Source organism: Kryptolebias marmoratus, linkage group LG15 (assembly GCF_001649575.2).
Source record: "Kryptolebias marmoratus isolate JLee-2015 linkage group LG15, ASM164957v2, whole genome shotgun sequence".
Lineage (NCBI taxonomy): Eukaryota > Metazoa > Chordata > Actinopteri > Cyprinodontiformes > Rivulidae > Kryptolebias > Kryptolebias marmoratus.
Window position 1 is genome coordinate 6,415,896 of NC_051444.1, and position 21,805 is coordinate 6,437,700.

Genomic DNA, 21,805 nt, shown 5'->3' on the forward strand with positions numbered 1-21,805 from the left:
AAGAACTTCCTTGCTTTGTTTCTTGTGTGGGGAAAAAAATAGTTTAAGGGTGTGAAATCCCTAAAAACTGCAGTGCTGTCAGCTTTTACACAGCTTAAGACTGCGTGATTAATGGGTCCGAATCCACCTCTAACCTCAGTCCTGCTCTGTGGCCTCATGGGGAGATCTCAGGCTTAGTGCCTATATGATCCAACTTCTTTTTTCTTCACTCGTCATTGTACAGGGAAAAAACAACGTGACTGTGTAAACACATACAATTTATGTGGTTTGCAATATTGTTTCATCAACGGTTTACTTTTTATTCCAAAACCATGGCTCTGTGAGCTAATGATTGGAACTTAAACATAAATTTCCAGCCTTGATTGTGGTTGAAGGCAATGTGTTGAGTACATTAGATTATATTACAAATTGCAGCATGTGCTACGATTATGTTCATTTTAATCTTATCAGTAAGATAAGAACATTTCCCTTGTCTGTTTTTTTTTCTTTGACTTTACGCAGTGCGGTTTGACATGTAAATGCACCCTCTGTCCAGAAGAGGGCAGTGTTGTGCTTATTTGGCTGAGCTCAGGGTTCAGTGTAGTAGAATAAAACAGGTCTGGGTGAGGTTCAGTAGTGAAAAGGACAGAAAAAGTGCTTGATTAAAAACCAAAAATAAAGAATCATTCTTCTCCTGTATCATACATTTTGTAGTTGTTCAGCTGAAAAAGCATATAAAATATTACATTCAGTTCAGTGCGAAATATTGAAATGATTGTTCCTTCTTTTTAATGCAGGTGGTTGGACTCATAAAAGCCAGGTGCTTTTTGGCAGGGAGTTTTATAAACATTAGCTTTCTACTGGAATTATGATTGCTGAAATAAAAGATATATATAGATATCTAAAAGACCATTTATGAGCCTTGGCAGCTACAGCAAGACAATAAATCTAGTTTTTCTCCGGATGAGTGAGCTTATGACTAAATATAACATCCCTGCCCTGTAGATGTCAGTGTAATAGTTCAGTGAGCTGGGAGGTAATTAATCATCGCCTTAAAATCAGAACCAAATTGGAAAGTGAGAGAAAGCTCTTGTGGATGGGTCTGATCAGCACTTCTTTTCATCAGCAACAATAAGATTATTAAATGAGCTGCATTCTGGAGAGTAGATTGCTGTCCGAACGTTACCCTAGACCATATGTGTTAATGCTCATTTAGAGTATATACCTACCAAGGGATGCTTTAAAAATAACCTCTTAGAAAAGATTGTTTTCTATGAGAGCTTAAAACAGATATATTAGAAACCATGCACAGCAAAGTCAAAGCAAAATTATCTTCATTTTATTTTCTGTTGAAGACCTTCAGTAAGCTGTGATTCAGCGGGAAGAGGCTCTCTGAGGAGAAGACAATAACATTGAGTCACCTTGCTGCATTGTAAACCACTGGCAGCCAAGAGGCAAAATCCAGCAGCAGAGGTTCCACTGCAGAGCTGCACTGGACTGTGCAGCAACCATGTGTCTATTTGTCTGAGTGGATTAGTCTGTGGAAATGAAGGTCTATATAGTGTGTATGATAAATCATGGCAAGGTCAAATTACAGCAGTTGAGTGCGGCAACGAGATGATTACACTGCAGTATGTACAATATAATGTTCATGCTGCTCTGCCCTTTATGTTGCTAACAGGTTGAGGAATCCACAGCCAATTGCTCCAAATGGCAGCATGTTTAAGGGACTGATGTCATTATTGATTGAGTCAGATACAAGTTAATTAAAAAAGTGTTTATTCATGCTGATCTGTGCCTTATTGACATACTGTAACAATGCAGAGCACAGCATCACCAAAATGCTGTTCATTTTCATATCTAATCTAACGCACTCGGGTGATGATACTCTGATACTGTGCCGTGATAGAAACACATTTATGCACATTTAGCTTTGCAATAAGAGGTAAAACACAGTTGGTAAATAAAATTTGAGATGTATATAACATACATATTGATGGTGAAGGTCAAATCTACCATGCCTCTTTAGGCTTTTGAACTGAGATTATCTGGTAATTGCAGATAAAAGCAGACATTTCACATCGCAACTGTCTTTTCATGATAAAAACTGCTTTTTATGTTTCTGCTTGTATTTATTTATTCTTTGCATTTAAATTATTGCTTCTCCATAGAGCAGGGATAGGAATTTGTTTTGCTCTGCAAGCAAACTGTGATGCAACTAGAGTTAAGAAGGTTTTGCGGTGAGCTGGTTTTTAAACAGCTGAAACACTAAGCAGTTATTTTAAGAAATATTCTTAAAATAACTGCTTAGTCTAATTTTCAAAAATTATGCCCTTAAATCACTCCAGATTATTTCAACAAAGCCTTCCCAAAGTCATAGATTTGATTCATAATATTGACAGGTATTTATTGATGGCTAACCCCATTTTCACTTTTTAAAGAATACACAATAACTGCAGGACTCTGTAGCCTAATTGGGAACTCAACAATCTCCAGGGCAAAGTGTCTCTCTGCACCTTTTCAAGACTGGTTGGCAGGTTTATTGGGTTACCTTCTCCTGGTTAAAGCAAACAACGTTACAAAAAGAGCATGGTTTTCAAAATATCAGATTTATAAACAATAAGAAATTTAAACTTGATCAAGTAAAATCTTGCCTCTTGATCCTCAGCAGAAACAGCCCCTGCTGTGACTTTGAACATTGCCTGGCCTGGAGTGAAATGTATTGACAGTGGAGGTAATTTGGACAGGTCTGTTTAATGCAGCGTAAGCACTTCTGTGGTGTGTCATGGTCAGACAGGTGTTCTGTCCTCAGAGTGGCTGCAGTAAAGGTGATGTGAGGTGGACAAATTTCCTCTACAGCTTCCATAATCTTTGATATGTGAACAAACACAATAACACACATGCCTACAATGCATGGAGAACATAATGTTTTAAATATAAATGGCTTCAAAACAGCTTCTGTAAAAAAAAACAAAAAACTTTTGGCTTCAGCTCTTATCTTTCCAGACCTATGCTCCTAAAAGACTGAATTTACACAGACTGGTCAGCTTATAGGGCAAAATGTGCTGCACCCAAGACATAAATACACTTTAATGCTGTTAAATGCAGTACAGCTCAGCCGTTATCTTGCTAACGGGTTTTGACTAATTTGCTTAGTGTATACAAAACATTTGTGTTGTGTCCTGATGTCCCAAAACTACAGAATTCATACAGGTAACAATTATCTTGAACTAACAAAGTAACAGTCCTAATGAACTCTCTCTCTAAATATATATATATTTAGTGAGAGAGAGAGAATGATAAAATGAAAACAATGTAATTTATAATCTAAGATTCACACATTTTGAAACTAATAATTGTAAAACTGCATTAATAAATTATTCTATAACATTATGTCTGTGGTAAAACAGTTAAAATTCTGATATTAGCGTCTTCAAAGCCACAGAGGTTTTGTTATAAATTGGTTGGAAACTCTAATGTGAAAGATCAATAATCAGTTATTATATTCATTCCAGACAGATAGTTAGATTTACTACTCTGCAAGTCCACATAAACGTTTCTTTTTATTTTAAACAAACACAAACATGAAAATTAGAACTTCTAAACTTTATACTCAAAAAGTTAAGGATTCTTAATTTCCTAATTATTACAGCAAACAGTCAGTGTGGGTCTGATGCGTGTCAGACAAGCAGCCAGTTGCAAACATGTTCCATGGTGATGCCTTTGAGTAACACAAGAAAAAAAAAACCCTGATCTGCAGAGGGTTCAGACTCTGTCTCTTGTGAGGAAGTTAATGAAGTAACTGCAGCGCTTTTGGCAGAATCCCATTTCACCCTTACCCTGTAGTGTTCAGGTGTCCTGTTGGTCCCTAATCTGAAGTCAGACGAGGCTGCGGTTAAAATATTCCACTACAAAATTGGACACTTTATCAAGATGCCCATTCGCCACCAGCTGCCGTCAGTTCCTTGTACTTAAAGTGACACAGCATGTTTCTGCTGGAGTTTCATGCTGTGTCAGAAGCCTGCAACAGATGCTATAATATGTTATTTTTAAAAAGCTGTTTCATGAATGAAGTAAATATAGGTGTAAAAATCTTGTCACCTTTACATTTCTTTTTTTCATACATGTGTTGTCATGACTGAAGTCTGGTTTTAAACATGCAGTTTAAACTCTCATCGTTCATTTGAGGCTCAAAATTTAACCTAGTTTTAGTCTTGGCACTGGAAGTCTCTTAGGTTGCTGTTTCTATCCTCGTTTTGTTTTCGTCCTTTTATTTGTTCCCGTGCAACAATTTCCCCGTGAGGCTTTAAAGCTTTGCTTTTAGGAAGACTGAAAAGCTGGAATCTGAAGTTAACTCCTTCTTTCCTCCTCCGTCCATGGCTGTGTGACGAAAAGGCATTTCTCTGAGGCTGCTGGGATTCTTTAAGAGCTTGTGACGAACATTTCAACCTTTTCTCTTATTTGTGACTGCAAAACACAAATCATGTTGCATCCTAATGACAATTATAATGAAGTTAAGACGTGTGTTAGCTGCAGTTATTAACTGAAAAAACCCACAAACTACTCAGAAAGTTTAAACAGCTGTTTCTATAACAGGTTAATGATTAATAATTAAGTACAAATATGCATGAATAGGGAGAGAGAAAGGTATGCAGGGATGGGCTAAACAGAAAATCTTTGGATTTAGTGGATTTTTTTCTTGTCTTGTTTATTTTTTGTGAAAGTCTGTTGAATGCTTTATTTTTTAAGCTTATCACATTATTTAAAAAGTCTGTTAAGGAAGTTAAGCTCTTGCTTCAACCGGAACTTTTTAGGTTTCGTCACAAAACGTCAGCTTTACATGTGGAAACCACCATATCAAATGTGGAAACATGGTAAATGTGTATATGTGAACCCATGTGAAAACAGTGTTTCAAAATATAAGTTTTGAAACATGGAGCTTCACATGCGAAGATGCACGTTTTCACATGTGAAACATATGTTTATTTCCACTGTTTTATTGGTTATAGTTTTGTATTTTTTGTTATGGGTTCAATAAGAAACTCATTTCTGCCACTAAAAGACAGAAATTGTCAAATGGTATATCATAATTATGAGTCTCAAAGTTATGAAAGATATGATTTTCAGTCTTAATTATGGCTTTGAAAGTCATAAATAAGACTGTATATCAGATTTATGAGTTTATCTCATTATCATGTCATAATTATGACTTTATGTCTCATATTTATGGCTTTGTCTCTTATAATTGTGAATGAAAAGTTGTAAATACGACTTTTTATCTAATAATTATGACTTTGAAACTTATACGGATGACTTTCTATCTTATGTATAATATACCATTTGACTTTTCTTTGTTCTTTGAAGTTGCTGAAATGAACTTCCACTGAACCAAACACAATTTAATCAGATGATTGGCTACTAATGTTTGATAAACTGTGCCTTTAACCCATCTGTGAAAATCATAATCCTGTTCTCAGATCCCAGCTTTAATCGGGTCCATTTCTGCTTCATGTTCTCTTCTTCTCTTCCAGTCTCTCTCTCTCTCTCTCTGTTCCTTTATTCTAGGCATCTTTACTGTTGAGCACCGAACCCTCGCAGCTCCCTGAGGTCTTCTTCCCCTTTAAAAAGCTCGCTGCCCTGGCGGAGGAAGGGGGGCACCAGCCGAGCCGGAGCTCAGGCGGGGATCATGGCGGCACCTCTCGGACGGGACACCCTACCTGACCACTGGTCCTACGGAGTTTGCAGAGATGGGCGGGTTTTCTTCATCAAGTGAGCCGCTTGTTTTGTTTTTGGAGCGATTTGCGCTACTTTTTTTTTTTTTTTGGAAGTTTCCCCTTATTGCCCCAGCCTTGTTGCCCTTTCAGTAACAGGTGTCTTTTGCTTTCTTGCAGCGACAAAACTCGGAGCACCGCTTGGCTCCATCCGCGCACTGGCGAGCCCGTAAACTCGGGACACATGATCCGCTCAGGTAGGCGACAGATGGGCTGGTTTGCAGGAATCCTGACGGGTTTGAGGGGGGCAGACTGTTGCTGCAGTGGGGGGGGGGGCTCTGTCTCTGGAGGCTTCTTCAGCCTGTTCTTCTTCTAGATTTACCAAGAGGATGGGAAGAGGGATTCACGGAGGAAGGGGCCAGCTACTTCATTAAGTGAGTCGGCTTTTTTTTTTTTCATTTTTAATTTTTGGTTCTTTGCATTTGCCTGATTGTTTGACAAATTATCCTCCAAACAGCTGATTGATCTGCATTAGGGTGCTTTTTATGTGGACTGGATTTTGTCACTCTGCTTGATGTTTGCTCTGTATTGGTTTTGTAAACACACTAGTTTATCTAAACACCTACATGACAGAAACAAAATACATACAAAAACATTCGGATTAACACACATGGATCTCAGTGCATAGGTGAGACCAATCATGCCTGTCTGCACTGTGTAAAGAAAGTGGCAAAAACCTTGCAGGACAGGAGGAAAGCTATTAAAATTCACCTCACATCCTCCATGCAGGACCTCTACTCTCCATTAGATAGGTGTGCAGCCTGGTGTGTGTGTGTGTGAGTGTGTGTGGCAGTGAATGAGAGACTGTAAAGGTTGCAGGAGAGGGGTGTGACCATGTGGTGACAGAGATGTATGGCGTGATTGCATTATTGAAGCAGAGAGGACAGAATTCTCAAAGTCGCATGCAGCACGATGGAGTTTCTCTTTGCCAGATTTTCACACGAGTCCCACGTTAGAATTCCACGATTCTGGTTGTAAAAGGCACCATCAAGACTGATAAATAACATTGTTTTGTTTTCTCACGGGGCTAAATCCAAACATGTTTGCACCTCCGTCTGCATTGCGTTATAATGTCTTTTTTTTTTGGGGGGGGGGGGCGGACAAGTTTTCTGATGGAAATGAGGACACAGGTGCAAGGAGAGAAAGATGCTGAACTCTGGAAGATAAACCAAGCTTAAAATAACAGATAGAAATCCTGCTTTACAATGCTGTGAAACCATCAGCACAGAATGTGTAACGCCGTCAGTCACAGTGACTCTCCCTTCAGCATTGCTTGTTTAAATCCTGTCAATAGTTTGTCCCATTTGTCCCAGAAAGACGGCCTGCATGAGGAGCTTTACATCCACAAACCTGCAGTCTTTTTAAAGATCACAGCTAATTGTGACAAACAGCAGTTTATATTTTGAGAAAGCAGAAAAAGGTACAAAACCTGGTATAAAACTGTGTACACATTAACACTATTTGAAAGTCATGCTTTCATTTTTTTTAAATAGTTTCAGACAATAAAGTTGTTGTTCTTGACAGATATTATTGATAGAATAAAGAAGTCTTTGTGCTTTTTTTGCTTTCTTTGGAAAAGTGAGAACAATGAAAATGTGCAGTTTGGTGATATATGGCATCCTAAATGGCAGGACTTTGAAATAGGTCAGTACTTGTGGCCCATTTGGCTTTCTAGAAGAATCCTGCTTTGGCTGTTCTTTGCTTGTCTCTTTTGTTTTGGAGGGTATTTCTTTGAAAATGGAGCATGGCGACGCAGCGGTTAGAGCTGTTGCCTCACAGCAAGAAGGTTGCAGGTTTGAATCCCGGCTGTGTGGAGTTTATATGTTCTTCCTGCGCACCCGTGGGTTTTCTCTGGGTACTCCAGTTTCCTTTCACAGACTAAAAGCATGCATGTTATGTTATGTTATGTTATGTTAGGTTATTTGTCCCTAGGTGTGAGTGAGAGTGTGAATGGTTCTCTGTCTTGTTTGTCTCTATGTGTCTCTGTGATGGATTTGTGACCTGTCCAGGGTGTCCCCCGTCTCTCAGTGACTGCTGGAGATAGGCACCAGCTCCCTGTGATCCAGAAAAGTGGGTAAAGAACTTGAATGGATGAAGTTTTGAAATCAATCAGCAGAAAAAACCCTAACAAAACAAAAGCAATTAAAGTCACTCCTTGAAGGAATGCATATTGTCTGTTGCCTTTCATGCCAGAGTTTTAGACAAACATCATTTTGTGTTCAGAAACGATGGAGTTGTAGTCGTTTTGGTCAAACTTTGTTCACCTGCCTTTACCTTTTGACAGCACATGATAAAAGTAAGCAAAGAAACTAAAACAGGTCCATTTTGTACTGTTTAGTCCATTCAAATGTCACTTTACATTTGGTTTTGTGAATGTAAGTATTTTAATCTAGCTATTTAGTGTTTATATAAATCGTTTTACAAGACAATACATTTGCTTTTTAGGGTGAAAATGTGTTGCGTTTATTGTGGAGGTCTTTATTTCTTTTAGTTTAAATGTCTGCATTTGTTCAATATCTTAACAAGAATTTATAGAAAAGACACTTTCAGAGTTGAGGAGGTTAGTTTGTTAATTCATCAACTGAGACAAACTTAATGTGCATCTGTTCTGAGAACACAAAAACTGTTTTAAGTAGAATGTCAAATATTAATCCAAACAAAATCTTTAGGTTTTGTACAAACCTGAACATCAGAATGTCATAATTCTCTCAAGAGAAAGTTTAATCAAACCCCAAAGATAACCAACAGTTTGTTTAGTAGTAAAAGTAGCTGCAGTATTTTTGTCTCTTTTAAACACTTGGCTGTTTTACCACAGCACTTTACTGGCCACACAGCCCGGGTTAATTTATTACTGCCCTGTTCTTAAAAACATGAGCTGGTTTGGCAGATTAGATGTTAAAAACAGCCAACGCTGCATGAATATCTTAATAGCTTTGGCACAAGACATGCTTTTGTTAGAATGATCTCAAGATACGTTTCCATTTTTAGCGGTACTTAGAAAATGGCAGTGAAAGTACGATAAAGTTGATTTGAGCTTAACATCATTTAACATTAAAGTCACATTCTTTATTATTTGAATAATTGGAAAAGACTAAGTCTGCTTGGCCCAAATTCAGTCTTTTAAAATGAGTAACATTTTTTTGAAAATAACTGAAAATAATTTGGTATGTAAGCATTTAAAATGTTTTATTTATTCTGCTGTTTTCCCACATAAAACATCTTTCTGTTGTCTGATATAAACATGATGTCTGTCCGATTACTTCTCTGTCCTGGAGGAAGGCAGCCACAGACTCAAGTGCTAATGTCCGCATGGTGCTGCCGGGACAACAGCCGGTAGATTTGGTGGTGTGTTGATGTTGGAATTTAGTGGAGCTGAAGGACAAAGGATGTATTGTTCAGTCACTTTGGCTGGGGCTGAACCCACTTTTACTTGGGCCTCGGTGTAGGTCTGCCTGCTGACTGCAGAGCGTAGCTATCTGATTAATGGTTACCAGTGTTTAAGTCTTTTTCTGAAGTCTTAGATTATTGCATAATTGTTTTAGGGGTGTAACATGCACCTTAATTTCACAGTTCCTTTGATACAGTGACATAAATAGATTAACAGACTAGTAAAAGGAAAACAAACTTGGTATCAGATTGAAATAGATTGCATAAAACTGTGTCAACAGTTGCTAATCTCAGAAGATATATCAAATATTAATAGTAATGTTACCACAAAAAGAGGTCTGTGGTAGAAATCAGTCTGTTCGGGTCTTTTTTTCTGGCTGATATAAATTACCAGTATATTGAGCACAAAACAATCCTCAAAGTTTAGGGATAAAAGAGACGTGTGAAACATACTTTACATTCCTCTAATACAGCTACATCGAGTCTCCTTTTGTAGCTGTAACAATATCTGACACCATATTTTAAGATTCCTAATTGAAAGTGTTTAAATAGCAGTGGATAACCATCTGAATATTGGGCAAATTGAGTTCAAAAAGGTCTGTTTTCCACCACATCACTGGCACTCACCAAGAAATGTGAAATTCTATAACACATGACCCCACTGAGCTACAACAATGTCCTGCCGAGAGCACAGTTCACCTTGTTGACCGAGCTCAATATACTGTGGGACAATCCAGTAAAAATGTTAGATATCTAAACCAGAAATAACACAAGTTTCACAAAAAAAAAGGGCTTACCTAGCTCCCGTCTCATCTTCATTTACTCATCAGATGCAAATGTCTGTCAATACTTCATGGTTACCCAAGATTTTTAACGACTGTTTATCTTCCTTTTGTCCCACAGCTTATTATGTATTCAGGTTGTGCTTGCATTTTTCAAATAGCTGACTGTTTTGACCAGGACAGCGGGAGTTAATTAGCCATCAGATGTTTAGGGAGTTTTGAAGCAGGGTTTTTTAAATGGGATGTAAAAGAAGTGAAACATCCCTCTAGGCCAGTTATCCTGAGGCCGTCTTAATGAAGCTTTCTTTTTCTGCAAACACATGAAATTTATGCCTCATTGCTATGGAAAAAACCCCCAATAATGTTGCCATATGTAATGTGGTTAAAGCCAGCTCTAAGCGTAGAAAACTAAAATATATTTAACAGTATATTAGTTCACGTGGCATTATTTTAGAATATATTAGGTATACGTTACTGTGCTTTGCAAATGATATTCTAGTGTCAAACAGTAGCTTTGACATTTGGTTTAAACTTTTAAGTACAACAGTGAGGCACAGTTCTTTTGTGTTTTTGCAGCACCATTCTGTGCAAGACAACTTCACCACAGCAGATCTAAGAGTTTTGCTTGACAGGCACCATTTTTTTTCCATTGTTTTCCCAAATGGTCCATATTTCCTTCAAGATGAAATAAAAAGGCAGCTGTCCAGTGTTTTTTTTTTTCCAGAAGAGGAAGTTGTACCAGTCACCTTCTAAAGACATACCAAATCTGGAAACAAGCGATGCTCAGAGAAGACCTCAAAATATGACCTCAATTTTAATCCATGAACCTTAACAATGTTATTTACTGACATTGATATTGAATTTGCATCAGACATGGTTGGCGAGCCTTGCATGCTGTTGGACTGACATGGGTAACCTCATGTTTGTTAAATGTCACGGGTAATAATGAAAAAACAAACAAGTGCAACACATCACTGAATACCAATGATACAATGCCCCTCTGCCAAAAGCAGGAAACAATAGAAGAATCAGGACAAAGCTTTTGTATCAGCAAATCAGAAATAAAAGATTAAGGTGTTCACATGATAAATTGTAGTTATAAATCCATTGTATTGTCTGAGAAAGTCAACATGTGCTCAGATGTTATAGATAGTTTGGCTTCAGTAGCACTGGTTAAGTCGTTAGGTTATGTCAGATGTTTTTGTCACAGATGTTTCAGCTTATAAGCTCCCATTACACCAATGACCTTTTCCGTGTGCGTGCTCCAGCAAGGAAATATTAATCAAAAATTTATACTGTGCAGGTGTTCAAGTGTACTCACTAATTAATAATCTTGCTTTGTCATATCATTTGATCAGTCTTATTGGCACAGGTTCTTGGCATAAATATGAGCTTGTATCTGCTTTAACTACTAACAGGCTGTTGTTACCAACTGGGCAAACATATGGAAGCAGTTCCTTGAGCAAACCGTTAATTTCCACTGTAGGAGGAAAGTGGGGTGATGGTGGGGTATCACGTGGCTACAATTATTGTGCATTTGTTCTATAAAAAGCATCAATTTATTTACTTATTTGTTTAAACTAATTTAATTCAGCTTATTAATATGGTGCCATTTCCCAACCAAGTCATTTTACGGTGCTATTCAAAAAGTAAACCAGTCCAAATCATTTCTTATTACATAAAATTTAATTTACCCTAATCATTTAATTCATTTATGATTCAGTTCAGTTCACATGCTGTTGCGATGCATATTGTGTTGGTAGTTTAATACTAAGTGAATGAGCTCAATGCATTTGAACATTAAAAAGTGCCATGTGATGTTTGGCTGCATCACCAGCAGCAGATTGTGCCAACATTTTCATAGGTTTTTTATTTTGCAAAGAGAACTGATTATCTATTTATCCATTTACTTTCCCTGCTTGTCCTTTCTGTGTTGTGGGGAGCTGGTGCCTATCTCCAGCACTCACTGTGTGAGAGGTGGAGTACACCCTGGACAGGTCACAAGTCCATCACAGGATCACATAGAGACATGAGACTGATTATGAAACGGATAATTAATGTACATGATGACATAATTTAAGGCAACAGGTACAGGAGTACTGACCTTGATCTTAAGACAAGAAAGTATAGATATGTTATTGATGGGGTTGCAGGTCTTCTCACTTCAGTTGAATGATATTTATTGATCAATATATCCTTGTATTATGTCACAATTCCTTCTGATTCATCACTTTTGTTCCTCTGTGTTCCTTTCTTGTTTGTGAAGCAATCTGAACCCTCCATCGAGGTCAAAGAGGTTTATAAACAGTGCTGTGTTGTCAATTTCACATCCAAAATGACTTATTATGAGGCCCGGGACACTTAAACAATAAATAATGTGCTGTACTGTCCAGGCCTTCAAAGAGAGTTGGAGGTTGAGGCATTGAACGGAAGAAAAACAACAAAACAAAGAGCAGATTTAGTGTCTTCTAACAGTGGAAGGTTGTGCTGCAGAGGAGACGGGAAGCTTTCCATCAGGCATTTCTTGGACGTGCAATATTTAATCCAAAAACCAGCAATGAATGAGTACATTAAGAGCTGCAGGGCCATTGTGTGCTCTGTGTGATGACATACATTATGTGGACTGAGTCATTCTCCGTTCAGATGGTTTGGGCAGGTTAAGAGTTCAGAGCTGGAGCAGCAGCAGTCAGAGCAGAAACGGAGCAGGGGAGATGCCCGAGCTGGGATGGGGTCCTGCTGCTGCAGTTGTCTGCCCCGTGGCTTGGGGACTGAGCTGGCTGATCAACACACAGAGGTGGCTGCTGAGCTGCAGCCCCACAGTTTGGAGATGGAAGAGAGGGAGACTGAGACAAGGTAACGCCTTTAAAGGCATTAACAAAGGAAAATTTAGGTTGTGTGTTTGTGTATTGTTAGTGTGTGCATCAGTGTTACTATAATCTGCATGGTGATAGTCTCACGTAGTAGTGAACAAACCAGAGTTCAACTCTTGACAGGAAATCCAGATAAAATGTATTCAAAAAGTCCGTTTTTTTATTGTTTTCTATTGTTATTCCTCACTTTTATGTGTTAAGATCGAAGCTCAGTGCCTGAGTAATTTCAGCTGCCTCTCTGGATGAAGGAAAGTGTGTATTTGCACTTCTTTTGATAGATTTTGCACAGTAGTTCCTTTTTGCCGCATTCTGCTCAGACTGTTTGAAGGCACTGCAGAAAGAAGCAGGTCCCACGTGTCTTTTATCTGTCCAGATGGATGGGAGGAAAAGTGATTAGTTTGTTGCCACAAAGGTGTAAGATGGATGTTGGCTTACAAGAGAAAATTCATGTGGGGAGTGGATCAGAAACTTTTCTGTGAAGTGTTTTTACTGTGGGCAAAAGATTCCGTTTGCTTTAAAGCTGATGATCATGAGTTGTATGAGTGAAAATCCTGTCAATGAAAATACATGAGATTTTAATCTGCTCAGACTTTTAAAGAAAGTACAGTACAATTATTAAGTAAAAAAGAAAAATAGAAAAATACCTTCCTAGTCCAACTCCTCCACATGGGATAGATATGTAAAATTCAACGTAATAGGGATAATATTAGCCCAGACATTATAATCCCTCACCATTGAAGGCAAAAGTGCCGTTATCTTTTCGTCTGTGCATGTGTTTGTTTCTCTGTGCTGGTAAAATATCTCATAAACCACCTAACAGATTTTAATGAAGCTTTCAGAAAGTAATCATTGTGCTGACAGTTACAACTGATTAACTTTTGGAGTCAACCGGATTTGTGACGGCCAATACAGCAAATCAAACTTAGCAAACACAAAAATGGCTATAACTTCTCCAACTTATACTCCAGCAGCTAACTAATCACATGACCTCTGTGTTATAAACTCATTAACAAAATATTTCATGAAGCACTGAATTAGTTTAACTTTCAGAAAGTCATCATTGTGTGACAAAAATGGCAATACCTCAGTAAATTTGAACAGATCTTAAGCTAAAATATTGTTTAGTTGCAGTTGAGTCATTCACAGTATTTAACTGACAGATCATGCAAGATCGCGAGATCAAGCATAATGGTATTTTCAAAGTTTGACCAAAACAGCTAAAACTCATTTCTCATCACAAGATGATCTTCTGTGTTCATATACACAGTGCATCTATTCCCAATGCATGCAGTTTCTTTGCAGTGAAAAACATGACAATGCTGTTTTAGAGGCAGTTAGTTTGTTCATTCTGGGTCACTTTAAAGAAAAGGCAACAATAGACTGTGAGGAAGACAACTTAAGTCATCAGCAGACACAAACAGCTCATTCAAAGGGAATTAAAACACAACAGTTTTAATTTTCATGCAATTCTGCACTAATGAAAGTAGAGATGTAAATACCATACAGCATTTCTGCCAATAAATCCTCCTAAAGGCTAAATGCTGGAATTCATAGATATATTATCTGAGGCTTAAAGAGCTAACAATTCAATAAGCGTATGTTCAGCAGGGAATTGAATGGATAAGTGCTGAAAAATGTTTCTTGCTGCAGATTACTTGATAGAACATTGCTTTCCTCATTAATGGATTATTGAGTGTGAATAAAATAAATGAATACACACTAGTGTGGCCAATACAAGTCAGAGTAGATCTGTTGGTCAAGGCAATTTTACTCTCTGCAGCATTTATCGAACATACTGACCACACAGTTGTGTGTTATTCCTTGTAGAGCAGTACAACTTTATTTTCTTCAGTTCATAAATGAAAAACTAGTTTCAAATCCATGATTCATCTCTTGTTGTTCTTCTTTTTTCTTCATTAACTCTTTGTCACTGTGGTTAGATACAGCTTCCAACAGCTGTTTGATATTTTGGGGTGATATTAGTCCTTTTAACATCTTCACATTTCTTAAAAAGCGGTGCTCCCTGACAGTGTAGCTGCTTTGACTCGCTGGAATGTGGTGGACTTGTGCATAAAAATGCTTTGTCTTTCTTCAGCCACTAGATATTGCTGTTGAGTTTTTAGTTGACAGTTTCATTGCAAATTAATCATTTCTTTCTATTTTTTCACAAAAATATTACATTCTGCACTATATGTTTTAGCGGTCTTTCCCTTGCATCTTTGCACCCTTTACCTTTCATGTCAAAAATACGTATTTTATTTGTATAACCCCAACCTTAAATTCCAGAATCAATTAATTTAAGGTTCTTCACATTATATTTTCTCATGATTTCAGTCTCAGTTCATTCAATCTCATTCATGTATTTGTTGCATAAGTTATGCACTGAATAGATAAATGTCATTAATTCAGGTCCCTCTCAGCAGCTGAATTAGCATACAAAAATCTGCTGATGATGCACGTCTGAGCTGGATGAACTGACAGGCATCATGTTGAGTTTACTGAGACAATAGTGTTACTGCTGGCATCTTGAATATGTTATATGATAGTCAGGGTAACAACAATGACAGTGGAAGAGTGAGGCGTGAATGATGACTTGGCTGTCCATTGAATCGACCTACACCACCCTCATCCAGCCTTCTGCTCTTATCTATACGTCTGTCTGTGGAATATTGAGCCATCCCTGCAGCAGCTTGAGCCGCCACTCAGCTTTTCTCTCCATCTTTCTTCCCCCTTTCCATCTGGCTGACTGGATAGGATTTGATAAAGTTGAGTCGAGGTGAGAATGAGGTCTCCGGTTGCAGTCAGAGACGAAGGTCAGTACTTTTCTGGACAACGCAGCCAGATGATAACAACTCATCTGTTGTAGCTCGAGGCAGTGGTCGGACATTTCTCTTTTCCTCTGTCAGGCTCTTTGCAGCGGCTTGAACAACAGAGTGTTGTCACTTTATCAATCCTCAGTCTGACTATAGGTAGAGCTGCATTTTGTAAATTCTAACAGTGTTACTGTGTGATCAAGAGAAGAGGAAAAAGGCTGAAACGGCAGATATACTCCTTTCTGAAACTCCTCTTTGTGGCCTCTTAAGCACAGCCCTCCTGCTGGTTCCCTCTTTTCAAACGGAAAGAAATAAGAAGGGAGCACTCCTTTTTGTTATCTTTGGGATCTGGATAGATCTGGATAAGTGAGAAATGGACTTCCTATTTTTCAAGTTTCTTCACTAACTGGTGAGTAGCAGCATGCAAAAGGAATGAATTTCACAACTCTCAGTGACATACTGCGAATATGCATACTTCTGATAGCTATGGAATGAAGGTGGTAGAAAACAGAGGTAAAGCAGTTAAATGGTTGCAACACCAAGCGTACTTTACAGACAGAAGCTAACCAGTTCTGTGTCAGTTTACAAATGGTTCACACTGTGTGATTTACTGGTCTTCATAAACAACTGGTACATGACACACTGTGCAAGCTCGAGATTCTAAAATCTTGACGTAGACCTGAGTATAATATAATAGATGCAGGACTGTATGAATTTTTGCTGCAGGAGAGTCGAGTACACCACAAAGATCCAATATAGATATCAGTCCAACAATAAAAAAATAACATCTGATGCTGAAGCTTTAATTATTACATTTAGATATTAAATATAAGGAAAAAGCAGTCATACTGAACAACTTTCCCAGAAAATTCTGACACTCCTTGATGTTTGTCGTAGGTCATCTTTGGTTGTGAGAATCAGCTGTTGGTGATCCTGCCACACTGAATGACCACAAACCTTTGATTCAAGCTCACAGCCATGTATCCTAATGAAAGATTTTATCTAAGATGGTTGAAAATGACCCATTAAGAACCTGGTGTTACAAAAGGCACTCTATGTAAACCCTGGAAGATAATATTGCCTACCTTGGATTGAAGTTTTCCATCAGGCCATTTCAACATTTCCAGTTTTGACAATTACCATGACAGAAGGACTTCTCAATAAGAGGAAAAACAGAGAAACTTTTATTAATTTAGTCCTTTGTTCACTGAAATTCTTTGTCACTTGTCAGGGTTGTTCCACCTCCCAAGGGTTGTGCAGTTTTTGCTTCAAATGATAATACTGCATCGTTCAAGACCATTTCCACTTCACTAAACGTTTGCTTACATACATGACATCTTGTTGGCTTACTTTTTCTTCTGTCAACACTAAAATATCTCCAAATAAGGACTGACACATTGAGCGAACATATTGCTTACTCCGCAGCAGGCAGTCTGTCTCTCTGGCAGCAACATCATTCAACAATCTTTGTGTGAATCTCTGCACTGTAGATAAAGGAAATATGCATTTTTTTTTACTGCAGAACATTTGTAACTATGTTCTGGACATGTTATTTGCCACTGTGTAACATTCAAATTGCATTTCATGTTGCAGTTTTTTCATCCAATGAAACAAATTGTAAGCGAGCACTAATGTACAATTCAAATGGGCACTGGTGGTAGTTATGCCCAGACATCTGTCAGAATGTTGTCATCATCACAGAACCAATTAGGTCTTTACTTGCAGCATGAGGGCTGTGACTCCTGTGGTATGCTAACGAGATGTGAAGTAGGGTGCTCTGTAGATGAATGAGGAAGAGCAGCAGAGGATGGAACTCTGCTAAGGGCAACGGCAGCTGGATGCTTCGGTTGCATGGTGATGCATGCACGTGTGTGGGTGCAGGTATTATCAGTTTAATCTGAACTTCCTCAGTCCTTAGCTGGTGCAGAAAACATTTTTCATCTGTGCTATGACTCCCTATATTAGCTGATAGGAGACATTTGTAGCATGGCAGAGTCATCCGTCTCTTCAGCTGTTGGGCCATAGCCCAGTCCTCACTTCCATTTCTCATGTTGCCAGATTTTTTCTTTCAACTCCCCCCCCCCANCCACCCTCCCACCCTCCCACCCCCTCTTCCATCTCATCTGGATGCATCTGGCAGCACTTCTTGTTTAAGCTGTTTACTGGGAGCTTTTTGGACAGTGTTGTTCTGCACTGTATTGTAAACCAGAAACATGGGAGGAGCTGCATTAAAATCAAGATAATTTTAAAAATAACAAAACAAAAATTATTTTAGTATTTATAATTTCATTTGTTTATTTTGTTATTTGTAAAACTGTTCAGATATAAATATAATCAATAATATTCTCAAAAGTAATTTGGTTTGTCTATATTAACTGCTAACATTACAAAGGTTTGCAAACAAAGTTCCTTTTTTCATGTCTTTCTTTCTTCCTTGCTGAGTTTGTTCCTTTGTGTGCTCTATTCTTCCTTTCTTTGTTTCTTCTCCATCTTCCTTTTTGTTCCTTCCTTCCTTCTATTCTTTTATTTGTTTTTCTTCTTTCTTTCATTACTTTGTTCCTTCCTCCCTTTGTCCCTTCCTTCTCCTTCCTGGTCCTCCTTTTTCTGTTTTCTTCCTGCCTTTTATCTTCCCTTCTTCCCTCTTATCTTTGTTCATTTGTTTGTTTTTTCTTTCCTTTTATTCATTTGTTCATTTGTTTCTTTGTCAGTTTTTTTTGTTCATTCATTATTTCATCCTTCCCTCTCCTTCTTTCTCTCCTCCTTTCCTTCCTTATTCTCCACTTCTCTGCTATGGATTTCCTGCATGACTGCAGAGGGATTGGAGCAGGGAGAGTGTCCAGTTCAGGGAGGTGCACACACAGCAGAGCTCCTCTGAGGGATGCATTCATTAGAAGATTAGAGGTGAGGAAAGAAAGAGCATAATTCCAGGCAGAGACTGAGAAAGACTTGATTTTTTTTAAGACTACTGATAGTTTACTTAAGTTGCTCTGGAGCCTCTTTCATGATTTATTGATGTTGAGTGGCCTTAAAACTCTAATCTCAAGTGTGTAGCAGTTTCAAAGACAGTGGACCGATCGCGTGTATTTTTAGCACCCTCTAAGCAGTTCGACACAGCAGAGGCGGGAAAGGGGATGTTTTGAATGAATTGACGCCACAGCGCTCAGCAGAGGACGTCAGCAACAGCAGCACTACCAGCTGGGAGAAGTACACACACACACAGGCATCACAGAGACGAGCACAGCAAATAACAGACCTGCCGCAAACATGCCGGGCCAACCAGGAAAATCAAGCTCACACACCCCTTACAAGAGGCGACCACTGTACGGGACAACTCACAGGTGTGTATTACAGCCCCTCCTTTAGCACGTATGTTCGATTGTAGTGGTACAAGCTGCTGAAGAGGTGTGTCTGCTAGCGCTGCTGCAGGATATAAAGTGCTCTGGACTGCATGCCATTAAGTGGCTTTAGAAAGTGTGTGTGCAGGAAGGAGAATGCATGGTGACAATGTCATCTGTTTTTGTGGCGATTGTTTTTTTATTCTTTACAAATCTCTGACTTGCCTGTGCAGAGTTTATGCGAGTGTTTCCTCAGCCATCAGTGAGCACAAGAATGAGAGCAGAGATGCTCACTGCAGTGGCTCATGATCCCAGGACACTGATCTGTGTGTTGATGTAAGCAGAACTGATCTCTAAGGTTATCATATACGGTCACTGTGGGATGCAGCTATAGGCTAACAAGACTGTTGCAGAGGCTTGATGCAGTCTTTTCTACATCTGACTTGGTTCTGTGAAACACTTTTCAAAGGAATGTACATCTTTACAAACACCTGCATCTCAGACTTTACATACATTTTTGCATAGAAAAGCAACACGTGTAAAACTGTTTTATTTAAGATAAACTCATATGCTTGCATTGATGTTAAGTTTTCTTCAATCTGACTGATTCAGTGATGCACTTTTCAAAGGAATCTACTTCTTTACATGGGATTGCATTTGAAAGTTTTTGCTAATCAGGCCCACCTCCTCTGCCCACACACACACAGACACACCCACAGAAATACTGGTTATATTTGCAGACTCACACACCCATAGCCACATCTTCTGCATATTGCAGTTTTACATGTTTTGGTAGACTGCGTCTGGATCTTGTTTATGCTGTTGACTTCAAAGTAAACTGTTAAGTTTTCAGAGATGTTAAATTAAACTTTTTTCATCCATCAAAATGATTGTCTTAGTTGGCCAAATCTTCTGCTTCTTGAAATCACAACTTATTTATTTTTTTCTGCTTGTTGGTTAAGTGTGTATATTTTAATTATGCTTTAACATGAAACCATGGTGAAGAGGCAGTTAAAGATCCATGCCAAATATGTCAGGCTTATTAGCATTCTGTCAGAGTTTCGATGTCAGCTGAAGCGATTAGGTTACTTACCCTGTTTAACATTCCTGCATATGCTCTCTCAACGGTCAGCCCTCCTAGTATTCTCTCCCCCTCACAGGCAGGCGGCTGTAAACACCAGACCGCAAAATTTCACCTGTGATCAGCAAATAACAAATGACAGTTTGGGCCAACTTCGAATCAATGTGGTTTTACTGCAGGATGTATAGCTATATGTATAAACCAGCTCGTGTTCAACTAACATCTGTTGACCTTTTGTGAATTTTGTGAGGATCTTTGGACAGCCATGTCTAAAACTGATCATGTAATGGTCAGCCCTTTATTTGGCCTGATTCTACTCAAAATGCTGAACCTATGATTCAGTGTTCAGCCATTTCCAGTTACTCTGAATAGAGCTCAGTCACACCCAACCCAGCTCATCCTTCCCGTTTCATTCCTCAGTTACTGTGTGAAATACAACCAAAAGCTGCATTGCTTCATTTGCTTTATATGCTTATGTGGAAAAAAAGGTCATGTCTTTGACTCAGTGGCTAAAACACTTCTCTCGAGATAAAGGACACTCTGCAAAAAAAGGAGCAGTGGATGAAATATCAGTGAATACAGTGAAGAAGGAAATGACCTGTCCTTAACCACGGATATGCTGTGCATTTCCACTGAAGCTCGATACTTCTAAGAATAGATATAATGATGATATTGAACATTCGGTAAAGTGAAAAGGGAGTAAATTCTCTCTCTCTTTTTTTTTAATGCTGTAACCTTTTAAATTCCCCAGGCTGTGATTTAGATCCACATACGTGAGTGGGATGGAAATTCCAGGAAAGGTGTGTTTCTGGAAAAAAAAAAAAAAATTTGATCCTGCGGACCATTTGGACTTTTAAAGCTGTGCACCAAATGCACTTCCACCCCCAGTCCTCTCCACTAATGCCTGACTTTAATAAGCCCGCTTTCTGCAAGGCATCCTACATACAAAATACAGACAGCTAAAATTAGCTTTAAATGCAGCCCCTAACTTTTGGCCAAGTGGAACATAATTTATTTTAATCATCAGTTTAATTTTCTTATACAACTGATAATGTGTTCAAGCTTCGAGATGTGGGAAAACCTCACATTACTGAATAGTTTTTTACAACTTTTAAATTAGAATAAATTAAAAACCAAAATCTAAACTCTGTTTATTTTGCATGATAGATTGAATCACAAATAGGAGTGTATAGGAGTGTGTAGCCACACTCACCTTGTGACGAGTCGTGATACTGGGTCTGCAAGGACGAGATGGGATTTACAACAATATTTTTAAGAAAACAGTTTTTGTCACAAACCCAACTGACTGACCTCTGTCCTGTCTGATTTCTCATGAATCTTCTCAGACTATAAAACGGTGCTTCAACTACACGTGACCTTCTAACCCTCAAGGGGGTCAAACTCCTTTTCACAAGGGGACAAAATTACAAACCTGATCAGCCTTTTCTTTACTTTTAATAAAGTTGCTGTGTTTATCCGATTTATTTTGCCAAAATATTTTTACAAAAATAGGTAATTAACATTGTTTAATATATCTTATCACTAAGAGCAAACAGTTCACTGAAAGGTTTCTTTTTTATATAAAAGACTTATTAGTTTCTTCTTTTTTTTACAGTTTCTAATGAAAATATTTTACCACAGATCTTGTTTCACCCAATAATAAAACAAATAATTAAAAAAACAACCTCTGAGCTCAGGTCGTTGTTTTTTAGCCCACGTGCACAGAGACAAATGCAGTCTGCAAAGGTTCTGCAAAGATAAGTAAAGGGGAAGGTATTTGTCTGCCC

At 38.3% G+C, this 21,805-nt stretch overlaps 1 protein-coding gene across 9 annotated transcripts in view; it reads left to right on the plus strand.

Moving 5' to 3' along the window:
* The first annotated feature begins 5,532 nt into the window (after positions 1 to 5,532).
* Positions 5,533 to 21,805, plus strand: part of plekha7b (pleckstrin homology domain containing, family A member 7b) — a 59,559-nt gene continuing 43,286 nt past the window's right edge. For 3 of the 9 annotated variants that reach the window (XM_017405335.3, XM_037980027.1, XM_037980032.1), the window contains exons 1-3: positions 5,534 to 5,748; positions 5,871 to 5,947; positions 6,067 to 6,124. In XM_017405335.3, the coding sequence (XP_017260824.1) occupies positions 5,666 to 5,748; positions 5,871 to 5,947; positions 6,067 to 6,124 (218 nt within the window). In that variant the 5' untranslated portion in view covers positions 5,534 to 5,665. Of the gene's footprint in view, positions 5,749 to 5,870; positions 5,948 to 6,066; positions 6,125 to 12,607; positions 12,773 to 15,889; positions 16,012 to 18,324; positions 18,941 to 21,805 lie in introns of those variants that run through there. The other 6 variants (XM_037980029.1, XM_037980030.1, XM_037980028.1 and 3 more) reach the window with 5 other exon arrangements.